Below are 26,064 nucleotides of genomic sequence, written 5' to 3' on the forward strand. Positions count from 1 at the left end.
AAACACAAAGGACAGATATTTATACCATCCCAATTACACAAGGTACCTAGAAGCGTCAGATTCATAGAGACAGAAAATAGAATAGTTACCCAAGGCTGGGGGGTGAGGGAGGGTTGAGTTAATTGTTCATGGGCTGCAGTTTCATTCTGGGATGATGAAAAACTTCTGGAGATGGATAGTGGTCATGGTTGCGTGGCAGTGTGAATGACTTAATGCTACTGAATCATTCACTTAAAAATGTGTTAAAACAGTAAGCTTCATGTGTGTTTGTAATAATTAAACAGTAAATTAAATATTTTAATGTCGCTCTCAAAATCAGAAAGCTCTTATGGGCTACATTTAGTTTTTTGTATCTCAAAAATCCGGAATGTATTTATTTTTTCTTACAGATAAAACCAGAAGAGTATCAAAAGAATAATACATTTTAGTAGCAAAGAGGATATATTATTGCAATGCACGGGTGGTTCAGTATTTGGAAATTTATTAATATGATTAATTGCCTCAGTCATAATACAGGAGAAAGCAGAGAGTCGTGTTAAATTGTCCAGATGAGACATGTTAAAATTCAGCAGCTATTCCTTTTTTTTTTTAATTAAGTAGGCTCCACACCCAATGTAGGGCTTGAACTTATGATCCTGAGATCAAGTTACACGCTCTGCTGACTGAGCCAGCCAGGCACCCCCAGCAGCTATTCCTAACAAGTAAACTAGCTCTAGAAGGAAACAAAATAAATAAAATACAGAATTGGCCAAATATAGAAAATAATCCGCTTTCAAATCAGCAAAACATTAGAGCCATTTTTGCATAAATCGCCATCCGTCTATTCAGTATTCTTTTGGAACTGAGAAATGTACTGAAATAAGAAAATGAAAATGAAAATGAAGTGGTAAAATTAATGGAAGAAAGTGAAAAACATCCATTTTAGTTGATGATAACGGTTGTATATTTGGAATGTTCAAGAGGATTTAACAAAACTCTATCAAGAATTTTGATAAGGTGGCTTGGATATGTGATAAATATATAAACATTCACATTTCTTGGTACTGGGCCCTGCTTTGGAATAGAAATGGAAAATACATTACAGTCTCAGTAGCAAGAAAAAATACATAACGTGCTACTTAAGAACATAAATTATAAATCAATGAAAAGACATACTGTTCTTAATATTTCCAATCATAACGTTAATATATTCATGCACTTAATGAATTGCACTCAAAGTTGCCACGATGAAGCATTTTTGCTTTGGAGAGAGAGGAGGAGCTCTTGAGTTTTTTTGTTCAGTTTGTTTTAAATAAAGTGGTCTTTAAGTTTATGGGGAAGGTTCAGTGTCCAGGAATATCTAGGAAAGTTAAGAGAAATAAGAATGGCAGGTAGAGGAAATAACGTGTCTTTCTCAGATTTTAAAACACACTTCAGAGCTACTGTAACCCAAACCATGAATATGTCCGTGCATTTTAAAAGGAAGTAGAGGTGCTACAACCATGACAGGAGTGTGATCCTAGTTCTAGATTCACCTTGCCAGAGTTGAAATTTGGTCACCCCAATTGTGGTGTGACCTTGGACTCAGATACCTTCATTAGTAAAATTAATAATAGATTTTTGTTTACTGAGTTATGTACATAGTAGAAAATGCACAAATTATGGGGCGGCTGGCTGGCCCAGTCGGTTGAGCGTCCAACTTCAGCTCAGGTCATGATCTCGCAGTCTGTGGGTTCGAGCCCCGCGTCGGGCTCTGTGCTGACAGCTCAGAGCCTGGAGCCTGCTTCCGATTCTGTGTCTCCCTTGCTCTCTCTCTGCCCCTCCCCCGCTCATGCTCTGTCTCACTCTCAAAAATAAACATTAAAAATTAAAAAAAAAATGTACAAATTATCGCGCATTCATTTTTAGCACATTTTCACAAAGTGAAATTTTAAAATATGGTGTCACCCCAAGAAGTCCTCCTTCATGCTTTCTCCCAGTCATTATCGCTTTTCCATAAAAACAACCAATATCCTGACTTTAAAACCATAGATTGCTTTGCTTCTTTTAGAACCTTAAATAAATGGAATTATAGTTTGTTTTCTATTGTGTCTGGCCTCCTTCATTCATCTTATGTTCCTGATGAGATCCGTTCACATAATTGCATGCGTTAATGGTTTGTATTCATTGCTGAGCAGTTTTCCGTTGTTCAGATATGCCACGGCTTATTTATCTATAGATATTGTTTCAGGTTTTAGACTGTTGGGGCTCAGGCTGCTGTGAATATCTTTGCACGTTGTTTGCTAATGTGCTGCTAGCGTTTGAAGTGATTGTACCCGCCATTGAATGTTCTGCTTGCTCAACAAACTCACTAATACTTGGTTTTCTTGGTGCTTTTAGTTTTAGTCATTCTGATGGGTGGGAGGCCATTGTAATTTAATTTGTATTTGTTTGATAATTAATAAGGATGAGCAAGTTTCCATATGTTTATGAGACTCTTCATATCCGTTTTGTGAAGTTATTCTTCTAATTTCTTTTTATTTATTTATTTATTTTTTTAATTTTTTTTTTTTCCAACGTTTATTTATTTTTGGGACAGAGAGAGACAGAGCATGAATGGGGGAGGGGCAGAGAGAGAGAGACACACAGAATCGGAAACAGGCTCCAAGCTCTGAGCCATCAGCCCAGAGCCTGATGCGGGGCTCAAACTCACGGACCGCGAGATCGTGACCTGGCTGAAGTCGGACGCTTAACCGACTGCGCCACCCAGGCGCCCCTCTAATTTCTTAATTATTCGTTATTGGGTTGCTAATTTTTATGTAATTAATTTAGAGTGGACTTTATATCATCTTTATATAAGCTGTGGATTTAAATGCTGAAAATCTCTTCTGCCACTCTGTTGCTTGCCTTTTGCCTTTTCATTCAACTAATGGCGTGTTGTGATGAATTAAAATTCTTCGTTTAATGTCCACTTTATCAAGACTTTTGCTCTGCGGTCTTACTTAAGGAACATGTGCTTATCTCAGAGATCCAAAGGCAGCAGCCAGGGTAGAGGTGGTGGTGTGTGTCTGCTATGCTGTCTTCCACGAGCGCTCCTTTTTAGAAAAACGTCTGTTACATTTGGATCTGTAGTCACCCATAATTGATTTTCATATTGTAGTAAAAATGGAAAATTCACTTTATCAATCAAGCACTGTACCTTTTAAATTTTAATAATGTGTATTGACCTCCTCATACCTTTATGAGATGTAAAGATATTACTATTCACACCTATATGAGTATATAAAGATACTTCATCTTATTGAATGCTAAATGGATTGCGTTGTATAGATGCACATAGTTTCTTGGTAGACAGTAAGGTGGGTTTTATTTCATTTGATAGTTGAAATAAAGAACCTTTTAGTGTTTTTTTGTTCATTTCTTTAAGCTTTTATAGGGTAAGTTTCTACAAGATGAATCACTGCCAGACGATAGATGCCATTTTACTTTTAATAGTTATCGTTGAATTGTCCTCTGCAGATGCTCCACCAACATATAGTCCCAGCGGCGGTGAATTAGGAGTTTCTTCCTCCTTACTGTCGCAACAACAAACCGTAGTAATAAGACAAACTAAAACACTGCCTTGTCATGCTTTGCTTAAAATATATTTACACTGCATTCATGCATACAGGTAAATACACATATGCAAACATTACCTTCTTTTACTGTGTTTCTTCCTTTTCGATACAGGAAATGTATGAAGTTGCCAAGAAACTTTGCTCTTTCTGTGAGGGTCTGGTCCATGATGAACACCTTCAACACCAAGGCTGGGCTGCAATCATGGCCAATCTGGAGGACTGTTCAAATTCTTACCAAAAGCTACTTTTCAAGTTTGAAAGTATTTATTCAAATTATCTGCAATCCATAGAAGACATCAAGTTAAAACTTACTCAGTATGTTTGCCATTAAAATGGATAAAACGTTTGGTTAAAGTACCTTCTCAGTTGTTTTAGTAACTGATTTCATTTCTAATAATTGCTTGTATAATAATTGTTCATTTTTTGAGACTTTTATGATGACTTTTACGGATTCTGAAATTTTAAAATTATGGTCAATTTTATTCACCACCTGTTTTATGGATCTCCCACATTTCTTCTTCTTACTTTGTTTTCTTTATGTAAAGGGCTTAAGATACTTTGGAAATCATTTACAAACCCAAGAATCTTTGCCTCCTTCTTGCCCTGCTACCAACTTTACACTAAAGGCAAAATATAAACATAACATATCTAATGGAAAAGTTTGCAAACATTTGGCAATCAAGGAAAATTTTGTTTTCCTCTTTAAATACTGCCATATGATGTAGGCTTGCTGAGATGGAAAGAAGCCATTGTGTTCTAGCTGGCGTTTAGGTGGTTTTCTGGTTCTTTGCATATAAGCACATCTGATAGCTAGTGGTTGTTTTGGAAAAGGGCTATAATGAATATAAAAACATAGCAATAATTCAGCATGAATGTAGCTTCTATTTTGTGTGTTTGCTTTCAATTTTCTACATTCATTTTTTCATTTGTTTTTACATTTTTTGTTAACTTTGAATTGAATTGGAGAGAAGTAACATCTTTCTAATTCAAATGAACCTTATTAATTCAGATTTTTTATTTTGAGGTATGAATTAGATTTTGGCTTTGCCAATAGGACAGATCTCGGGAAGGAAGGGAGTGATTGCTTAAGACTAGAAAGTTTTTAAGAGTTTGTTTATATGACAGCCTTTTCAACCGACTGTTTGGAAAGTTCTCTTAGATACATTAGTTTCATGTAAGAGCTTAAAGCATTTCACAGATGTTTTTACAACAATCAAATCATCATCACTTCATCTTTCCCATAGCTTTCGACAGCATACATCTACCTGTCTATAGGGTGTAATGAACGTGAGAGTTACCTTAATCTTTATTAGGACTGTTAATTTTATCCTGTGCTTTCAGCTTATCAAAAAATACTTGATTGCCTGAAGGGACTGTTGTGGTAAATCATTTTTGTAAATTTGAATTTTTATGTCTTAAGGTTTGATGAAAACCAACTGTTCACTTGTTAAGTATAAGCTGGCCACCTTTACTCGAGAGTGGTATTTTAATGTGTTCATGTGTTAGTTAACCTCTAACTAGGTTTCTTTTAAAGAACATAGACTATGTATTTATAATGTAAAAAGTAGATGGTAATATTTATGTGTGTAACAATTAAATGCTGTTTCTTTGAAAATGCTAGTCTCTAACTGGAGCAGTCCCATTATTTTACTGACAGATCTTTTGTATTTTAAGTTTAGGAACTGCGGTTTCAGTCATGGCCAAGATTCCGCTGTTGGAGTGCCTAACCAGACATAGTTACAGGGAATGTTTGGGAAGACTGGATTCTTTGCCTGAACATGAAGGCTCAGAAAAGGCTGAAATGAAAACCTCCACTGAACGGGTGCTCTCTCCTGATATGCCTAGAACAACTAACCAGTCTCTGTTAGCCTCATTTCACAAGTCAGTGGAACACGTAGCCCCAGATACCACAGATGCTGAAAGTGGAAAAGAAATGAGGGAATCTTGTCAAAGTACTGTCCAGCAGGATGAAACTTCAGTAGATGCTAAAGACGGTGATCTGCCTTTTTTTAATGTTTCTTTGTTAGACTGGATAAATGTTCAAGATAGACCTAATGATGTGGAATCATTGGTCAGGAAATGCTTTGATTCCATGAGCAGAGTAAGTCATGTTAATTTGATATTTCTTGTGTCATTTCAACTGTTTGAAGTTACATTATTTATACTAAATATTTTATATGATGGGCCAATGGTGGTATAAGTAGAAATAATGAGCCTTGGCGTGAGACTTCAAGGATTCACCCTTGGATAAATCAAGGATAAATCAAGTCTTTTCACTTGTAACCTTATTTATGAATGTACAGTAAATTCGTGATGACTATTCGAGGTCAGAGATGTAAAATTTGTCCTGAAGTTCAGAGCCTTGAAGTGTCTACTCAAATGGTGAAGGTTTCGGTGGTAACAAGTTTGCAATATTTTTTTTCTGACCTTGTAATATTACTTAGATGTTTTAATATCTCCTATTCTTTCATTTGTTCCTACAGCTAGGCTTTTACTTCTGCTAGGTAAAACTTGAACAGTCTTAATGTCTTCATTCTTATGCCTTAAGTACCGAGCTCTCTGTAAATATAAGTAGATAGGTAAATGGTAATATTTGGCCACCTCTAGCCTACCATATTTCTTAATTTAATAAAGGATCAGATATTCACATTTATAAATGCTATAGAACTTTCAAGGTTTTTTTGGAAAATATGAAAGACACAATATTTGATTTTTATAATTAAACTTTTTTTAGGAGGGAGAATTATTTACATTCAGTGAAATATACAAATTCTTGAGTGGTTAGGCCACAGAGTAATACCACCCCAAAGAAGACACTGAACATTTTCATCTCCCTGAAAACCTTGTGTATGTCTTTCCAATCACCATCCCCCCTTGAGGGAGGTCTTTCTGACTTCTAAAAGAAACTTTAAATACTATATCTGCCTGAAATATTTTGAAATTCAAAATTTAGACATTGTGGTCTTGGTTGTATTTCATAATTATAATGAGCTTGTATTTTGGATTAAGTCCTCCCCCAAATATACTTACAAAGACTTTTCAGCATGGGGAATAAATATCTTTTAAAATGTGATCCATAAGCTGATGGAAAATCTTTGAAGTCAGAAAGGAAGTTGATGGGGCACGTGTTTCAGTAATACAGAAATAATGAAATAATATTTTGAAGTCAGCTATTGTCTAAAGATAACGAGCACAGTAGTTAACCATGTTTAAAAGGGAGCTCAATTGGAAAAGAGATTTGATCTTTGAACATTGAGAAAGGCAGTGCCTTGTCTGGGTTGCCTGGAAAATAGCACATTTCCTTTCAAAATGGAAAACCTAAAAAAAAAATAAATTCTAGGTTTCTTCTTAATTCTTTAACTGTCTCCTTCCTTGATGACATCTTTTAAAGGAGGCATTTATTTTTGGCCATTTATTATTTGTTAACAAAGAAAGCTTCAATTAAGACATTTGCCAGGGCATGGGAATATATAATATATGATGTAAAGATTACTGACTAAAAGGAGTGAAAACTAGGGTTCCTGTTTAAAATGTTGGCATTTTAGTAGTCTGAAAATTCCAATCTATGATTGTGGAAAGGCAAGCACATGATTGTAATTAGGTGATTGAGATATCTATATATTCAAAAGGATTTGAAATTGGCTTTGTGTTTGCATGGTTAAATGAAGTCCAGCACAGCCATGTAAGTTTTACTCATGTTACGAAACAAGGGGAAATAAACAACGATCCTTTCCTGGCTTAGTGAAAATTCACAAGAGTTTATAGCTACCGAAAACAGAAGTTAGCTAGAGTAATATCACTGGGGTGTCACGTTATTGACCTGAATTAATGTTTACTTTCATAGTACATACCAACAATATCGGAAGTCTTTGTGGTACTTAACATGGCCATTATATTGTAAAAACAGAATATAAATTTTTATCTGTTTATAGTTACTTGTTATGAAACGAGTTAACATAGCTTAAAATACTGCCTGTAATACAGCACTCTTTTAGTTGAGCATGCCCATTAGATCTAAAAAAATTTCTTCAAAAGCAGTGAAAACCTATTTTGAAGAATTTGTTTATATATATCTGCCTGTATTTTACACAGTGTGGGATATTGTATTGGGCTATACTGCATAATAAATTGCACTTGCCATGGTGTTTTTATAAGGCTAATATGTTTCGTGGTAGTTTTGTGTATTTATTCTTAATACTACTAGTGGGATTCTAAAGACACATGGAACGGAGCGTAGGACTTCTCTCGCGTCACAGGGTGCCTTCCTTTGATCTCACATTTGTTATGTAGTTGCCCAAAACAGCTAACTAACCTGTTTGATTCTCTGATAGTTGTACTTTTTGCCAGTGAACTTTAAAATGTGCCAAGATTTGATGTTCCTCTTCTCAAAGCAAGTTCTGTTCGAAGCCTCCCTTTCTACATACCGATCCCAGTTTCAGCAGCATTTGTAACATGCATTTCCAACTGGCAAAATCAAGTGTCTTCTTTCAGGAAACAAGTCAAGATGTAGGCGTTACGGAACTAGCCTAAGATTGGACATCGGAAGGGTTTAAATCCTGGCACTGCCTTTATGGATTGCCCCTGCCCATCTATATGGCATTGGAATCCTGTTTTATAATACTTGGGGGATTCTCACAACCTACCTTTTCCCCTCACGTACCAAGAAAAATTTCGAGTTGTTTCTGCGTTTTTGTGTACTCGCATATTTTCTTAGGTTGTAGTGTGTTCATATTAGAACGAATCTTGGATATTCTAGTTCAGGTTATACCACAAAAGGCAAACGTTCATATATCTGATGATGAATAACAATTGGAAACATGCACATTTAGCTCATTTCTAAGCTGTTCAGAATAATACCAGTGTAATTTATTGACTTTTGGTTTAGTATTTCATTCATGATTCTTGTGATCTTATTGGAATATTGTTTATGCAATGGGCAGGCATTTAGAGGTGGGATGGAAAGAATGGTGAGGATGAGAAAATTTTATTTTCTTCTCTTCTAAGACAACAATAATGTTAGTCTTTGTAGATGTCGGTGGAAGAGTCCAAGAGGGACAAATAGTGTAAGACTGTGTTCGGTTGCTGAAAATTTGCTAAATAATTATTAGTGGGATTCTGTGGTTTAAAATACTGTTTTAAAAAATTGCTCCAGAGACTCTATTTGGAATTTTTATTTTTTATTACTTGTGGTCAAATGGAATAAACCATTAAGTAGAGTTAGATTTTAGGAAGTCAAGTTACATAGCCTGTGCTCAAGTGATTCACAAAATGCCCTTCCATATTAATACTGTCAGTGTAGTTGCATCGTACTTTCAATGAATTGGGAAATACAGAACTATCAGAATTAGGAGCTCTGGTTTGGGGGTTGTTTTTTCTTCTTTAAATCATCGCTGTCTGAAGTCTTTGTGTAGTTGCAATTTTGTACAGGCTAAAAATTTGAATCTATTTTAATCCTTTCTTTAGCTTTTTATCGTCTTAATGATTTATAGCTAGTCTTTGGTTTGTACAATATCTTGGGTCAGAAACGAATACAGATTAGACTCCGTTACCATGAAATTAAGAAAAGCGAGACAATGTTAATGTACGCACAAGTTTTCATTAATAGGCAGATGGCTGCCTGTATTTAAGTAGTGCCTCTGTTAACTTTTTTGTAGTGTTACAAATGCAGCCTCTTGTAAATTACACTGGATTATTGATAATAACAATAAAATAGCTGAGTTTTAACTGCTTTTGTATGTCCTCTCTGTACCAAACACTGTACGTTAAATAATTTATGGTCCCTTTGATTGTAGAGATTAGGGAAGGCATCATGAAGGAGGCAATATTTGACTAGGACAGAGATGGGCTTTTCAACAGCTAGGCAGGATAATCAGTATGAACAGAGATCAGAGCTAGAGAAACACAGGGCTTGTCTGGATGTAATGAGCAATTCAGTTTGAAAAGAGGATAGGCCTGGAAGGATTTACTCATATCCGGCCAATCACTGAAGCCTTCATTGTGTGCTATGTTTTTTGGATGTCATCGTGGGCAGAGGGAAGCCATTTGGGTATTTCAACAGGAGACAACTATAATTAGAAATAGAAGATACTGTGGTTGATACTCACACGGAGATATTATTAGGAAGGTGTCAGAAACAGGCTGAAAATGTATGAGAACGATCAGGCATTACAAAAGCGTTGGGAGCTTCATAGAAATTATGCTTCATTCTGAAATCACACAAGACATAGTAAAAATGGGCTAAGTACTAAGTCCTGGATCATCTGTGTTCATGGAATGAGAAAACAGGAGCCAGAGAAGGGAACCGTGGAAGAACCAGTGAGGTGATGCCCGAAAGCTTCCGGAGTTCCGGAGACGACATGTGAAAACCACTGCCAGTGTAATCTTTCCAGGGAAGGGGAAGGGTGTAGAGAGAAATTTGTTAGGTTTCATGAATTCCAGAAAATTTGTGGAAGAGTAAGAAAGTTGGGTTGATCAAGCAGATTTCTTTAGGAGATAGAGGCTGAAAATAAAGAGATCTGTAGGAGGGAATTAAGTTTGAAGATGTTGATACATTTTGAGGGAAATTGTGTTTTTAACCCTGCTTTATCTTATAAGACCATGAAAATAACATTTACGGTGTGACACTGAGGACTGATGAAATTGAGGCATTGATTGGAAGGTAGAATTCCAGGAATTCTTTCCAGTATACTTCCTGGAATTCCTAATTGTGTATTCCAGTATAATCAGTGATTTTTTACTAACATAATTATCTTGCTCTCAGTTTTGTGAAAGTATAACTTAGATTCCCGTGCATTTTTCTGTATTTTTCAATTTTTTTTTCCTCTGAAGCTGTGTATCAGAATAGTGAGAAATGTATTTTAAAGTATTTGCTGGAAACCTCATTCATATCTTCTGTTGTTGTTCAGCTTGATCCGAGGATTATTCGACCATTTATAGCAGAATGCCGTCAAACTATTGCCAAACTTGATAATCAGAATATGAAAGCCATTAAAGGACTTGAAGACCGGCTCTATGCCCTGGACCAGATGATCGCTAGCTGCAGCCGACTGGTGAATGAACAGAAGGAACTCGCTCAGGTGCCCATTCCAAACTTCTCTCGGGAAAAGCTGTTTGTAGTTTCTCTACCAGTATTTTTTTTTTTTTTTAATTTTTTTTTTTTTTCAACGTTTATTTATTTTTGGGACAGAGAGAGACAGAGCATGAACAGGGGAGGGTCAGAGAGAGAGGGAGACACAGAATCGGAAACAGGCTCCAGGCTCTGAGCCATCAGCCCAGAGCCTGACGTGGGGCTCGAACTCACGGACCGCGAGATCGTGACCTGGCTGAAGTCGGACGCTTAACCGACTGCGCCACCCAGGCGCCCCATCTCTACCAGTATTTTATGTGCGAAATCAGTTTGCTGTGCACCATCATTTCACCTCATCCTTCACTGTTAAGGAAGATGGCGTGTTCTTAATGTTCAGGTTTGATAAAATAAAGCAAGCCGAGACCACTTCAGGTAGTAACTGAAAGATAAACCGTGAAAATGTTGTGTGCGGCTGGGGAAAAAACATATGTGGAAGGAACATGATAAAACAGCCCTTGTACTAAACATCTGAGTACTTCCTGCTCCGCCCTCAAAAGACTACAAAAGAATAAATGAGGTTTCTTTCCTTTTTCTTTTTTCTTTTTTTAATGTTTGTTTATTTTTGAGAAAGAGCAAAAGACAGAGTGCGAGCAGGGGAGGGGCAGAGAGAGGGAGACACAGAATCTGAAGAAGGCTCCAGGCTCTGAGCTGTCAGTGCAGAGCCCTGTGTGGGGCTCGAACCCACCAGCCGTGAGATCACGACCTGAGTTGAAGTTGGACACTTAACTGACCGAGCCACCCAGATGCCCCAGAATAAATGAGATTTGTAAAGGTACAGGAGGAAAATATGAAATCTTGCAGGTTACGAATACTTAGGTTTTTAGGTCAAATTTAATGCAGTGTTCTAAGAATTCTGTTGTCAAGTTGGGTTAAAGCGATGGAATTGAAAGAGTGGTTAGCCTGGACATAGCCTGCCACTCTAGTGACCCACCCTCGAAAGTACTCTGACAAAAGAGTTGACTTGTATAATCTTGATTCTAACACACACTTTTCTAGTTTAACTTTCCTCTGCCAATATTTTCCCTCCAAATGCGTTCTTACATTAGAACATACAAATCATTTTAAGTGGGTACTGATGTTTTGCTTCACCTGCATGGCATTATACGCAGTATGTTGTAGGTAGGTAAAACATGTGTATCCTTGCTTTATTCTTTTTAAATAAAGTTTAAAATACTTAATTGCATTTTTATAGTTTCTTAATTGAATTCATCTGTAATTCACAGACTCTCCTTTTTTTGTTTGATTGTGTATCCAGCCACCGTGTGAACTGGATCCCTTTATGTTGTGCATTTACACTGACTTTGAATCCTAGTACGCTGCTGAGTAGAATGTGATAATGGTGTCCTTGTTTAATTTCTGATCTACAGGAAGGGTTATTTCACAATTATAATGTTTCTAGTAGTTTATTTTTTCTCTTTGTCCTAATAGAAACCTTTTATCAAATTAAGAAAGTTAATAGCTTCTAATCTTGAACCATCCTTGGATTCTTGGAATAAACTCAACATGGTCATAATATGTTGTCTTTTTTAACATTTTGGTAAACTGAATTATATTCGTGTGTGTGTGTGTGTGTGTGTGTGTTTCTTTATTTATTTATAGACAGAGCGAGAATGTGCACAAAGGAGGGGCAGAGAGAGGAGTGGGGAGAGAATCCCAAGCAGGCTCCGTGCTATCTTTGCTGACTTGGGGCATGATCTCAGGAACCTTGAGATCATGACCTGAGCCAAAATCAAGTCAGACACTTAACTGATTGAGTCACCCAGGCTCCCCTGTATGTATTTTTCATTTGGTATGTATTTGTCAAGTTTGGGCATCAAGGTTTTGATGGCCTCCAAATAAGTTGAGAAATTTCTTAATTGGAACATTTAGTCCATTTATTTATTTTTAATTTTTTTTTTTTAACAGTTTTTAAATTTTTTTTCATGTTTATTTTGAGAAAGAGAGCACAGTCAGGGGAAGGGCACACGTGGAGGGAGAGAGAAAACCCCAGGGAGGCTCCACACTGTCATCGCAGAGCCCGAGGCAGGGCTTGAACCCATGAACTGTGAGATCGTGACCTGCGCCGAAATCAAGAGTTGGACGCTTAACTGAGCCACCCAGGCGCTCCTAGTTCATTTATTTAATGAAATTACTGAATATTTGTTTTTAAATCTACCATTTCCAATTTTTCTTCTTTTTTTTCCTTCAATTATGTCTTTGTGCTTTTGCCCTTTGGATTATTTTTATCACTTAAAAGTTTTTGTTTTTAAATATTTAGTATTCTGTCTTCCAGATTAGCTTTTTTCCTCTTAAGTAACACATGCATCCTTGTAAGTTTCATATGCATTAGAATATCCTGTAGTATCCTTTAGTAGCATATTTAGTTTTTGTCATTTGAAAATCTCGTTAAATCACGTTTATTTCTGAAAGGTGTTTTCTCCTGATACGGAGTCTAGGCTGTCGACAGTTTGTTTTTCACACATTGCCTTTGGTTTGGTTGTTAACAGTTTTACAATAATATGACAGGATGTGGTTTTCTTTGTATTTCTGTTGCTTTGGGTTGGGCATATAGTACTACGGGAAGCTGTGGCTTACTGACATGTCTTTTGGTAAAATTCCCAATCAGTTTCTCTTCAAATTTTGCCTTTGCCTCACTCTTTCCCTTTTCCTTCATTGGTTCCAGTTACACACGAATTAGACCTTTCATCTCATTCTTTGCATTTATTCTTATTTCCTGTATTTCCCATTTGTTATATCTATCTGTGCTTTATTCCGGATGTTTCCTTTTGACCTAACAATTGGGATTAATTTTTTTTCCCACTGAATAGCTGTTATTACCTCCATTTATTGATTTTTAGTTTTTGTTTTTTAGCTCTACAATTTCAGTTTGGTTCTTTTGTTTATATAGTTTCAAATTATCTACCAAGATATTCTGTCTCATCCATCATCTCTTTGATCAAATTAATCATATAGTAATTTAAAAGTCTGTATCTGAGCTCCATGCTTGTGCCTATGTTTCTGTGGATGTTTTTGTTGTTTCTTATAATTAATGTGGTCTTGCCTTTTCATGTGCCATTAGGCATTATTTTTGATAAGAAAAGCCAAGGAAGCATGAAGCTTCTTCCAGAGAGAATTTGTGTGCGTGTTGAAAGGGCAGTTACAATCTTAGATCATCTTAATCCAGTTTCAGGGATTCAGGTGATAGAAGTTGCTCTTCCAGTCCTTGTGTTAGCCAGTCTGCTTTTGTAGACTCGCATTCCATAGGCTATAGCTTTGGGGGTACTAGGACAAAGTGTGTTCCATCATCCTTTTTGTTGGCTGGCACTGATCTCCAGTTTTTTATTTCATAGCTCCGTGAGAATGTCAGAAGGATTGCTTGTCTTTAAAAAAAAATTTTTTTAACGTTCATTCATTTTTGAGACACAGAGACAGAGCACGAGCAGGGAAGGGGCAGAGAGAGGGAGACACAGAATCTGAAGCAGGCTCCAGGCCTTGAGCTGTCAGCATAGAGCCCGATGTGGGGCTCGAATTCATGACCTGAGCCGAAGTTGGAAGCTCAACCGACTGAGCCACCCAGGCGCCCCAGGATTGCTTGTCTTTTTATTCTTAGTTTTGGACTCTCTTCAGGAATCAACACTTGTCTCTAGGCAAAGCATTCCTTAGTTGCCTAACCGGCCTCTCTCGGTTTCCTCCTCCTCCTTAGATCCTGGCCCTTCTCCTTCACTGCTTTCTTAGGTCTCTAGTAACTAATGCCACAGGAAGCTTGGTCTGCATTACCATTAAATTACAATTTATCATTACTTGAGACAGCTCTGAATTCCTGAAATTTTGCTGTTTCTCCGATGTCATTCTTTTTCACTTTAACCCTTGATAGAATGAATCAAACAATTTAGTTAACCAACCAGACTTCTCTTGATGATTCTTCAGGTCCTTTCCAGTTTTTCAGGTTACACACACTGTTTTAATATCCTAGCACTTCTCTGTCTTAACATGCATGTTCTAGTATTTCTTTAGAGACAGCCTCCAGTAATGGAATTGTTGGACTAGGGTGTTTGTGCATTTAAATATTAATTAGTAATGTTATACCCTCCATAAAGGAAAAATCAATCAACACTCCCAGTAATTAATGAGAAGAGCTGTTTCCCTTATATCAGTGTTTCCCATCTATTTCCTCTATTTGGTTGGTTGCCAGTTTTTTATCCTAATGTTTTTCTGTAAGAATTTATTATGTATGTAGTCTGGGTAATTCTTTGTCTATTGTAAATAATACAGATAACTGTCTTTCTCTTTGTTGATAGTGTTATAAAAGTTGTTACACAGAAATTTTGAATTCCGCTGTGGTCAGATGTATTAGTCATTTTTCATATTTAATTTTATGAACTCATCATTCCTTTAATGAGCCACCTTTGGGGGTGCCTGGGTGGCCCAGTTGGTTAAGTATCTGACTTTGGCTCAGGTCATGGTCTCACAGTTCATGAGTTCTGTCAGCACAGTGCCCACTTTGCATCCTCTGTCCTTCTCCCTGTCTCCCTGTCTCAAAAATAAATAAAATTAAAAAAAAAGTTTGAATCTCCACATTTCTTTATAGCTATTTCCCTAACTGAATAAACCAGGGCTTCCAGTTTTCTTAGATTATCTATTTCCTCTCTTTGGTTCCTTCAAATCTCTTGGTGTGTGTAGGGGTGTGTGTGTGTGTGTGTGTGTGTGTGTGTAATACTGTTTCTACAATCAGGCAGCTACAAGGAATGGTTTTACTTATGGTTGTATTTTTTTTTTTTTTAATCTTGCTGATGTTATTCTCAGATCTGCATTGGATTCAGCAAATGGACTTGTGTCATACAAGGATATGTCATTTTTCTGGAAGTGTAGTTGCCGTGATGAAAGGCTAATGGTACTTTTTTACTTTCTTTAAAAAACGGAAGAAGGAGGGGAGCCTAGGTGGCTCGGTTGGTTGGGCGTTGTTGGACTTCTGTGTAGGTCGTGACCTCGCAGCTCGTGAGTCCGAGCCAGTTCAGAGCCTGGAGCCTGCTTCAGATTCTGTGTCTCCCTCTCTCTCTGTCCCTCCCCCACTCACACCCTGTCTCCCTCTGTCTCTCAAAAATAAACATTAAAAAACAATTTTTTTTTAATGGGAGAAGGATTTCCTTTAGTTTTGATCCTTTTTTGTTTGCTTTCCAGACCTGACCCTTAAACTTTCTTGAACCCAGACTGAAATAAAATTTAGTAGACATGTCCTATACTGTTCCTGTGAAAATTTGAAAATTAATTTTTGATGTCCTGTGGTGATAGAAGTACCCTGTCCAACCAACTTCTTTGCCCCTCATGTATCTGCAGCTTTTGCTAATATTTTAAGCTGTAGTAGCTTATAGAATTTAGCTTTTAGAACATTTTATCCTAACTAGCGATAATACTTCCACTTTAAAAAAATACGTTTTTCTTTGATTTTGATACCTGAAACATTATAGTCCTTTTTTGACATTGAGGGGCAATTAAATTCTCATTTAATTATTCCTCAGTGAAATTTTTTGATGTTCCTACATACTTTTTAACATTAAGTGTGTTACATATTCAGAATAAAACTGTAAAATAGATGCAAATCAAGTCCCTGAGATTGATGGATGTCAGCTGGGCTTGCCTGAGTGAAGCCCTTAGAGAAATTGACTTTAATAAGATAATTCTCAGTGTACTCATGAGAGACGGGAGAGAACCTGTTGAGGTTAGGTGATATGTGTGCATTGGAGCAACTTTTCACTCCTCTATTTTTATGTATTTGACTGTCACGGGATTCAGAGTCAAGGGTTTTAACTGAGACATCACTTCCACAGACAAGCTTTCTCTGATTTTGCAGTCTTGATCCGATTTATTTTCTCTTCACATGTTGTTCTTAGCCTATGTCATAATCATATTTAAGTGATGGTGTGTGTTTTTTAAAAAGCACTTTCTTCTTGAAGAATATAAGCTCCACGCCAGCAGGACTGTAGTCTGTCTTTCTCATTGCCCTGTTCACAGTGCCTTGTCACTGTTCCTGACCCATAGTAGGTAGGCGATCTATACTTCTAGAATCAGAATTTGGGTTAGCATAGTCTTAAGTTTGTGAAATGTTAGAATTCTCTTTAATCTGGTCTGGAATCTTTCACATTTTATTTATAGATGTCTCATCTGTCAGTTTCGTTACAGCTAATATTTTTTTTCCCATTGCACATATTTTCTTTGCTTATCAGTATTTTGTTGAGAATGTGGTTGGTGAAGTAGATAAATTCAGATTAATTGATTTGAGGAATTGATTTTAAATCTTGTGGAAACACAATTTTGTGTAGTTCATTTTATCTACATAGCAGTTCAATCTTCTAAGCACTCTTGAAGAGAAAGGAAAAGAAATGGTAGAAGGCGATTTTTTGTCTACATATCTTATACGATAAAGATCAGTTCAGGAAGCTTTAAGCAAGTAATTTTTTTAAAACCACAACACTTCCAGTGATGTTTATGGACCCTTCTATCTGGTCTGACAGAGAAACTTCACCAGGTCTGTGAACACTGGAGCCCTGAAAATTTATTCAGTATGTATTATTTCTTTAGCCATCTTCTTATCCTTAAGGATTATCAGCAAACTAAGAAAATAACAGGGGCGGCACCCGGGCAGCTCGGTGGGTTAAGCACCTGACTCTTGATTTCGGTCAGGTCATGATCTCATTATTTTGTGAGTTCAAGCCCTGCGTCAGGCTCTACACGCTGACAGCAGGGAGCCTGCTTGGGACTCTCTGTCTCCCTGTCTCTCTGCCCCTTCCCTGCTCACACTCTGTCTGTCTGTCTCTCTCTCTCTCTCTCTCTCTCTCTTTCTCTCAAAAATAAATAAATAACAAGGAATCTTCTTCCTAAATGAAAAGTTCACAGAATACATCTTGACGGCAGTCGTAAATACTGTAGTAAACTAGCAAGTAGTTATATTTCTTTAGAACGTTGTCATGGTTATTTAATTCTTATTAGATAATCTACTGAAATTTAGAATTATGATATAGTTTAAGATCTGCTTTCTATCTTCGCTCAGTCACCTATGTAATTTTCTTTTAAACATATATGCGTCATGTAGCTATCCTTATTTACACACAAAAAATTAATACTACGTGACATCAGAGATTATTCTGGTTTTTTTATTTACTTTTTTTTAATTTAAGCATAGTTGACATGCAATACTCTATTAGTTTTAGGTCTACAATGTAGTGACTGAACACTTTTGTACATTACTTAGTGCTTACCGTAATTAAGTGTAATCACCATCTGTCACCATATGACATTACGACAGTATTGTTGACTCTCTTCCCTATGCTGTACTTTTCGTTCCTGTGACTTATTTTAAGAAGCTTGTACCTCGTAAGGATTTTTCTACTTAGTCTATTATACTAAGGATGGTGTAACAAATTTATTTTATTGAAAACGGATTTACATTTTTTCTTGCAACATTTGCATATATGTGCTCCCGCTGTCAGGAAGTTCTTTATTGATAGTCTAGAATTTAGTTTGGGGGATGGATGATGTAATTTACTTGGGTTCAGTAAAGAGTAGTTGAAAACTTAATAAGATTTTAACACAGTTGATGAAAGCGCAGTAAGTTATTTTTAAATTCGGAAAAATTAGTCACAGTTGAGCATATAGCATATTGCAGCGGAAGTAAGATACACAATTACTGTTGAAATTGTCTTATTTTCAGATATGAAACCATTTTGACTTTATTTTAATGCACATCATTTAAATTCAAATGTGTTCTTGAAATTTAGAAAGACATGAAACAGAAAGGAGAGTGAGAACTACCAAAAGTTGGAAGACATACTGTCGCCAGCCATATTGTTCCTAGAAGGATAATTATTTACAGCAGCAAGTATGGGAGTAGGATGGATGTGCAAATCCCGAAACTCGTATAGCACCTTAATTATTTAGAGAAGGAAAAAGAACCTACAAATACAATAAAAACACTTAGTAATAACATCATCAAGATGTCTTTGGACCTTTTTTAAGTGTTTGCTGTTAGGTTTTGGTTAAAGTTTTGTACACACAACTACCTTTTTTTTTTTTTTTTTTAACTTTTTTTGTTGTTGTTTTTTGAGAGAGAGAGAGTGAGAGGGATAGAGAGAGGGAGACAGAGGATCCGAAGAAGGCTCGGCACTCAAGCCCACGAACCATGAGATTATGACCTGACCTGAGCTGAAATCAAGAGTCAGACTCTTAACCTACTGAGTTACCCAGGCACCCCACAACTACCTTGTTTTAAATATGGCATATCTGTCTGAATTAATTTGTAGCCTAAACACAACCCCTACTTAACAAAATGATGCATATACCTATGAAAACAACTGAGTAAGGATAGCCAAGAAAAAGTACGAGAGTTATTTTTCTTACCAAGTAATAAATCGCATTGTAAAATTACACACTTAAGGGACTCCTGGGTGGCTCAGTTGGTTAAGCGTCCAACTTCAGCTTAGGTCATGATGTCGTGGTTTGTGAGTTCGAGCTCCGTGTTGGGCTCTGTGCTGACAGCTTGGAGCCTGGAGCCTGCTCTGGATTCTGTCTCTCCCTCTCTCTCTGCCCCTCCCGTGCTCGGGCTCTGTCTCTCTGTCTATCAATAATAAATAAACATTAAAAAATTTTGTTTAATTACACATTTAAGTTATTGTTCTAACAATATTTGCACTCATCTATCTACCTATCTATGTATCTATATATCTATCTGTATAGTAGAACAAAATATAGTCCAGAAATACTGGAGAGAGGAATGACTTTTCAATAAGAAGTGCGGTCACTTGATTGTTACTCATTTGGGGAAATGTACAAAATACTATTGAGTATCATAGAGGTTAGATTAAGTCAGTTATTTCATGGCTTAAAATCAGTGCCCATGTTTTATGTAATGTCATGCTCTAACTGACCCATGATGTCGTAGGAGTCTAGACACATAAGTTCCAGTTGTAATTTGACTAAGTGTGTCCTTGGACAAATCACTCTTCCCAGTGGGTTTTTGTTGTTTTTTTTTTTTTAACCCCCTAGCGTGAAAATGGAGTAGAATTAGATGAGCAGAGAGTTCTTAAAAGCAATCCCTTTGGGGCGCCTGGGTGGCGCAGTCGGTTAAGCGTCCGACTTCAGCCAGGTCACGATCTCGCGGTCCGTGAGTTCGAGCCCCGCGTCAGGGTCTGGGCTGATGGCTCAGAGCCTGGAGCCTGTTTCCGATTCTGTGTCTCCCTCTCTCTCTGCCTGTCCCCCGTTCATGCTCTGTCTCTCTCTGTCCCAAAAATAAATAAACGTTGAAAAAAAAAAAAATCTCTTTTTATGAACACACCTACATTCAGTAAAGTAGATTTTTAAAATCTTGTTTAAGGGTTGGCTGAGCTCCAACTCTTGATTTCGGGTCAGGTCATGATCTCAATGTTTGTAAGTCCATGCTGTCAGCACAGAGCCTGCTTGGGATTTCCTTGCTCGCTCTCTGCCCCTCCCATGTGGGTGTGTGCTCGCTCTCGCTGTCTCTCTCCCTCCCTCAGAATAAATGAACTTAAAAAAAAAAATCATGTTTGAAAGTAGAACAGTTCATGTTTAACAAAGATTTTCCTCTTAAATGAATGTTGATGTCTTTCATGAAAGAAAGTTAATATCCTTTTCAATATTTTCTCTCAAAGGGATTTTTAGCTAATCAGATGAGAGCTGAAAACTTGAAGGATGCATCTGTATTACCTGATTTGTGCCTGAGTCACGCAAATCAGTTGATGATTATGTTGCAAAATCATAGAAAACTGTTGGATATTAAACAGAAGTGTACCACTGCCAAACAGGAGCTAGCAAATAACCTACATGTCAGACTGAAGTAAGTGACTCTGTTCCATCGAATCTAGGGTGGCTAGCATTGATTTTTAAAATTTCTACCACGTAATGGAGTCATTGTCTCTTACCATTACACTGAAATATTTGCTTGGTTGATAAACTTGGGATTAGATCATTTTTATAGAGTTTGTGTGTCTCAATTTCATTCTATAGGTGGTGTTGCTTTGTGATGCTTCATGCTGATCAAGACGGAGAGAAATTGCAAGCTTTGCTCCGCCTCGTAATAGAACTGTTAGAAAGAGTCAAAATTGTTGAAGCTCTTAGTACAGTTCCTCAGATGTACTGCTTAGCTGTTGTTGAGGTTGTAAGGAGAAAAATGTTCATTAAACACTACAGGGAGGTACGCAAGTTGAATTCTGTTCTCGTTGTGTATGAGCCTTAACGAATTGGTGCGTGATACTAACATCAGCTTTCCTCCTCTTAGTGGGCTGGTGCTTTGGTCAAAGATGGAAAGCGATTATACGAAGCTGAAAAGTCAAAAAGGGAATCCTTTGGGAAATTGTTTAGTAAGTGTTCTTCACTAATAAATTTATTTGTGATGAAAAATGCTGTTTCTGTTTTGTAGATACGAATGTATTATTATGTAGCATGTATGTGATATTAATTACAGTCAGATCTGGAGGAACATTGCTTTTAAGGTCTGTAGAGTTGAATCCATTGTTAAAATTTAAATATGAAGAATTGTCCATTTGTTTTTTTAAAAACCAGAGGGTTTTTTTTCCCCCCGAAATAGAAAGTTATAAAATAACCATGTTGTTCATTTCTTTACACAGGGAAGTCCTTTTTAAGAAATCGTCTGTTTAAGGGATTGGACTCCTGGCCCCCGTCCTTTTGTGTATGTATTTTCTTTCTTATTTATTTTTTAATGTTTGTTTATTTTTGAGAGAGAGAGAGTGAGCTCGAGTGTGAGCGGGGATGAGGCAGAGAGAGAGGGAGACACACAGAATCCCAAGCAGGCTCCAGGCTCTGAGCTGTCAGCACAGAGCCCGACGCGGGGCTCAAACTCACGAACCATGAGGTCATGACCTGAGCTGAAGTCAGACGCTTAACTAACAGAGCCACCCAGGCACCCCTTGTGTGTATATTTTCTAACCGTGACTATATTTTGTATGTGTTCAAACCTTTATTTCAGAAGGAGGGAGATTTTCAGAAACATGTAGAATTTTTTTTTTATCAACGTAAAAACAGTTTTGGTTTTAAAAGCCAGTTGTCATTTAACTCTAAGATACATTCATAGTTTTCAGTCCACGGTTTTCATAACACAGGAGGATAAGCCATACTATACTGTTAAGCTGTTGATTGGTAGGAACAGACTTGCTTGTTATTTTGCCGTGTCCTTCCCCCTGCTCTTTCTCTCTCGCCTCCTTTTTCTCCCCTTCCCGGCCCCTTCTCGTCCTCCTGTCCTCTCCCCTTTTCATTCTCGTCACCACCACTGCTACCACCACCACCTCCATCCTGTTTTATTCATTTGTTTACAGATCAGAAGAGGGTAGCTAGCTCTTGAGGTGGTCTTCATTGAACCCATGAGAAATACATTTGTGTTGTGAAACCAGGATTACCGGGGATCGATCATTTTATTTCATGAAAAAAATGATTCCGCAGGTCAGAGAAGTACGGGAAATGCTGTAGGTTTTTTTGTTGGTCTTCAGATACACTGCTTAGCTGTTAACCATGCTTGTATACTGCGGGATTTCTTAGGGCTTTAACTATGTAATTTTGAGTATCTAAGAATAAGCGATGTAATGGGGTTCCCCACACTCTTTAATGAAGAACATCTTGACATTTCTAAATCTGGTTAGGTAATGAATCCAACAATTGGAGTTACTTTAACAGTTGTATTTCTCGGGGGAGCCTGAGGGGCCCGGTCGGCTAAGCATCAGACTCTCGGTTCCGTTCAGGTTGTGATCTCACCGTTCTGTGAGTTCCAGCCCCACACCTGGCTCCACACTGACAGTATGGAGCCTCTTGGGATTCTCTGTCTTCTTCTCTCTCTCTGCCCCTCCCCCACACACGCTGCCTGCCTCTCTCTCTCTCTCTCTCAAGGTATTTCTTGCCGATATCATAAAGAAATGATGTTATAAATCTAATTTGTTTTTAAAGAAGCTGAAATCGGCTAAGAGTTTATATTTGAAAATGTAATGGAAAAAAGATCCAGTGAAAGGCAAGCAAGGCAGTGTTACGTAGGAGAAAACTTTTCACAGTACAGCAACAAGGCGTGCTAGTAAGTGATAGGCATAGAAATGGGGCCAGGGCTAGAGAGATCTTCATGGTGAGGCTGTAAGTCAAAGAAAACTTCGGGAACAGCCTATGTGCTAGTGACGCAGATGTGTTCCTTTAATGTTGACAGGCTGCTACCCCATTTTTAAAAAGCCGACGAGAGAAAGGAACTGTCCCGACAGTTAATCACCAACAGCTTATGGTTCCCAGTTATTTGAGACTCAGAAAATAGTATACCATGTTGTCATTGAATAGTCCCTTGTTTTTATTTTGTTTTATTCTATTCCTTAAATGTTAGTAGGGGCTTTGTAGCACGTTTGCTTCTTTGTTATATTGGAATTAATGACAGTAAAAAAGCATTCGTGAATTTGTCCTCTTACGTCTTTTGGTCATTTTTGAGTTGATTTGTTTTGTTTTGTGTAGACACAGAAGCCTCGAAAGTTTGACTGTGAACTTCCAGATATTTCATTAAAAGATCTACAGTTTCTGCAATCATTTTGTCCTTCAGAAGTTCAGCCATTCCTCAGGTAAATGTCATTAGTGTTTTTGACTTGGGTTATCCCCTTACAATGTTTTCCTTATTTTGGAGCTGTGGAAAGTAGCACCAGTAGTCTTAGGAGATGCCCGAATATAGAAATGCGTTATGATAGACTGGCTTTCCTGTGCTGCTTTAGGAAATTTCTAGGGAATATGCAAATGATCAGAAAATGAAGATAAAGTAGAAGGAAATTAATGCCTTACATGCAATTAATTTTTTTTCTAGTAATTACTCTGACTTTTGGTATACTGTGGGGGATTTCTAATTCATCACTGTAATGATTATGCCTCAGGCCCCTGCAGCTGTTGCTGGGATTGATTTGAAGAGGATGTTGATCCTGTAGTTATTTTGGACATAGTTTGACATATTTGCGTGTAGGTATCCATCTCGTCATTGCAGAATCAGAACTCTAATTTAATTGCATTCTGTTTCAGGGTTCCCTTACTTTGTGATTTTGAACCTCTACACCAGCATGTACTTGCTCTGCACAATTTGGTAAAAGCAGCACAAAGTTTGGATGAAATGTCACAGACCATTACAGATCTACTGAGTGAACAAAAGGCAAATTAAGTTCTTACAAGTGGTTTGCTTCACTGGTATTACGTGTTTTTGTTGCTGTAGCTCTGTAAAGCCTGTCCCTCTCTCTTCCAGGCCTCCATGAGTCAGGTATCCCCACAGTCGGCTTCCTCACCAAGGATAGATAGTACAGCAGGAACTGCAACTACTACCTCACCGAGAACCCCTCCTCCGCTCGCTGTTCAGGATCCCTTGTGTCCTGCGGTGTGTCCCTTAGAAGAATTATCTCCAGACAGCATCGATGCACATACCTTTGATTTTGAAACTATCCCTCATCCAAACATAGAACAGACTATTCATCAAGTTTCATTGGACTTAGATTCATTAGCAGAAAGTCCTGAATCGGATTTTATGTCTGCTGTGAATGAGTTTGTAATAGAAGAAAATTTGTCATCTCCTAATCCTATAAGTGATCCACAGAGTCCAGAAATGATGGTGGAATCGCTTTATTCATCAGTCATCAATGCAATAGACAGTAGACGGATGCAGGATACAAACGTACGTGGGAAAGAGGATTTAGGAGATCATGCTTCTCTAAATGTCCAATTGGAAAAGTGCCGACTTGTTGCCCAAGACTCACATTTCAGTATACAAACCATCAGGAAAGACCTTTGCCACTTCAGAACATTTGTCCAGAAAGGACAGTGTGACTTCTCAAATTCTTTAAAATGTACAGCATTAGAAATAAGAAACGTTATTGAAAAGGTAAGATATTCTCTGGAAATGACACTAAATGAAAAACATCAAAAAGAACTGCAGTCTTTAAAAAGTGAGTATGAAGACAGACTTGCTGCACTCAGAAAGGAGAGTGAGGAGAACGAAAACAAAATTAAAAAGCTGAAAGGAGACTTGGCGTGCCTCGAGGAGGTTTTACAAAACAAAGATAACGAATTTGCTTTGGTTAAACATGAAAAAGAAGCCGTCATCTGCCTGCAAAATGAGAAGGATCAGAAGTTGCTGGAGATGGAAAGTCTCATGCGCACTCAGAGCTGCGAAATCGACGAGCTGAAACACTCGCGGGAGACCGTTCTGGAAGACCTGCAGAAGCTCCACGTGGAAAATGATGAGAAGATTCAGTTGTTGCGGACGGAGCTCCAGGGCTTAGAGCAGCGTCACCTCAAGGAGCTCGAGGACGCTCTGCACGCCAGGCACGTGCAGGAGGTCGAGAAGGCTAAGACCGACCACGGGGCGTCTTTGGAGAAATTGAAGAAGGAGAATCAGCACAGAATCGACCAGATCCAGGAGTCTCATGCCGCCGCTATCCAGGAGAAAGAACAACAGCTCCAGGAATTAAAACTCAAAGTTTCCGACCTGTCGGACGTGAGATGTAAGTTAGAGGTTGAACTTGCATTGAAGGAAGCAGAAACCGATGAAATAAAAATTTTGCTGGAAGAAAGCAGAGCCCAGCAGAAGGAGACCCTAAAATCTCTCCTTGAACAAGAGACGGAAAATTTGAGAACAGAGATAAGTAAACTCAACCAAAAGATTCAGGATAATAACGAAAGCTACCAGGTGGGCTTGGCAGAACTAAGAACTTTAATGACCATTGAAAAAGATCAGTGCATTTCAGAGTTAATTAGTAGACACGAAGAAGAATCTGACCTGCTGAAAGCTGAATTAAACCAAGTAACATCCTTGCACCACCAAGCATTTGAAGTGGAAAAAAACCTGAAAGAAGAAATAGCTGAACTGCAGAGTAAACTGGATGCGGAATTGAGTGCTCTCGAAAAGCAAAAAGAGGAAAAACTCACCCAGCAGGAAGAGAAGTATGAAGCTATTATCCAGAAACTTGAGAAGGACAAAGAGAAATTTGTCATGAGCCAGGAACAAGACAGAGAACGGTTAATTCAGAAGCTTAATTGTGAAAAAGAAGAAGCTATTCAGACTGCACTAAAGGAGTTTAAATTGGAGAGAGAAGCTGTTGAGAAAGAGTTATTAGAAAAAGTTAAACATCTTGAGAATCAAATAGCAAAAAGGTAAGAATTACTTTAGGCTGTAATTATACAATGAAAATATTGGCGAGTCAAATTTTAATTGTGTGTGTAATCACAGTACCTTGATTTACTTACGTATCTTAGGTGAATAAAGTAACAGGTATTTTTATAAAATAAAAACTTTTGTAGTCAGTGTTTCTTGGAAGCATTTAAAAAATAACACTACCTAAGTCCATTAGTGGCTTTTTAAAATGGATT

At 37.6% G+C, this 26,064-nt stretch overlaps 1 protein-coding gene across 3 annotated transcripts in view; it reads left to right on the plus strand.

Annotated features, from left to right (window-relative positions):
• Window positions 1-26,064, plus strand: part of RB1CC1 (RB1 inducible coiled-coil 1) — a 93,276-nt gene that overhangs the window by 29,820 nt on the left and 37,392 nt on the right. For all 3 annotated transcript variants that reach the window (XM_045455331.1, XM_045455333.1, XM_045455334.1), the window contains exons 6-15: window positions 3,688-3,890; window positions 5,250-5,676; window positions 10,481-10,651; window positions 20,340-20,524; window positions 20,695-20,881; window positions 20,966-21,047; window positions 21,315-21,376; window positions 23,182-23,285; window positions 23,731-23,857; window positions 23,948-25,848. In XM_045455331.1, coding sequence (XP_045311287.1) covers window positions 3,688-3,890; window positions 5,250-5,676; window positions 10,481-10,651; window positions 20,340-20,524; window positions 20,695-20,881; window positions 20,966-21,047; window positions 21,315-21,376; window positions 23,182-23,285; window positions 23,731-23,857; window positions 23,948-25,848 — 3,449 coding nt within the window. The remainder of the gene's footprint in view (window positions 1-3,687; window positions 3,891-5,249; window positions 5,677-10,480; window positions 10,652-20,339; window positions 20,525-20,694; window positions 20,882-20,965; window positions 21,048-21,314; window positions 21,377-23,181; window positions 23,286-23,730; window positions 23,858-23,947; window positions 25,849-26,064) is intronic.

The sequence above is a fragment of the Leopardus geoffroyi genome, chromosome C3 (assembly GCF_018350155.1).
Source record: "Leopardus geoffroyi isolate Oge1 chromosome C3, O.geoffroyi_Oge1_pat1.0, whole genome shotgun sequence".
Classification (NCBI taxonomy): Eukaryota; Metazoa; Chordata; class Mammalia; order Carnivora; family Felidae; genus Leopardus; species Leopardus geoffroyi.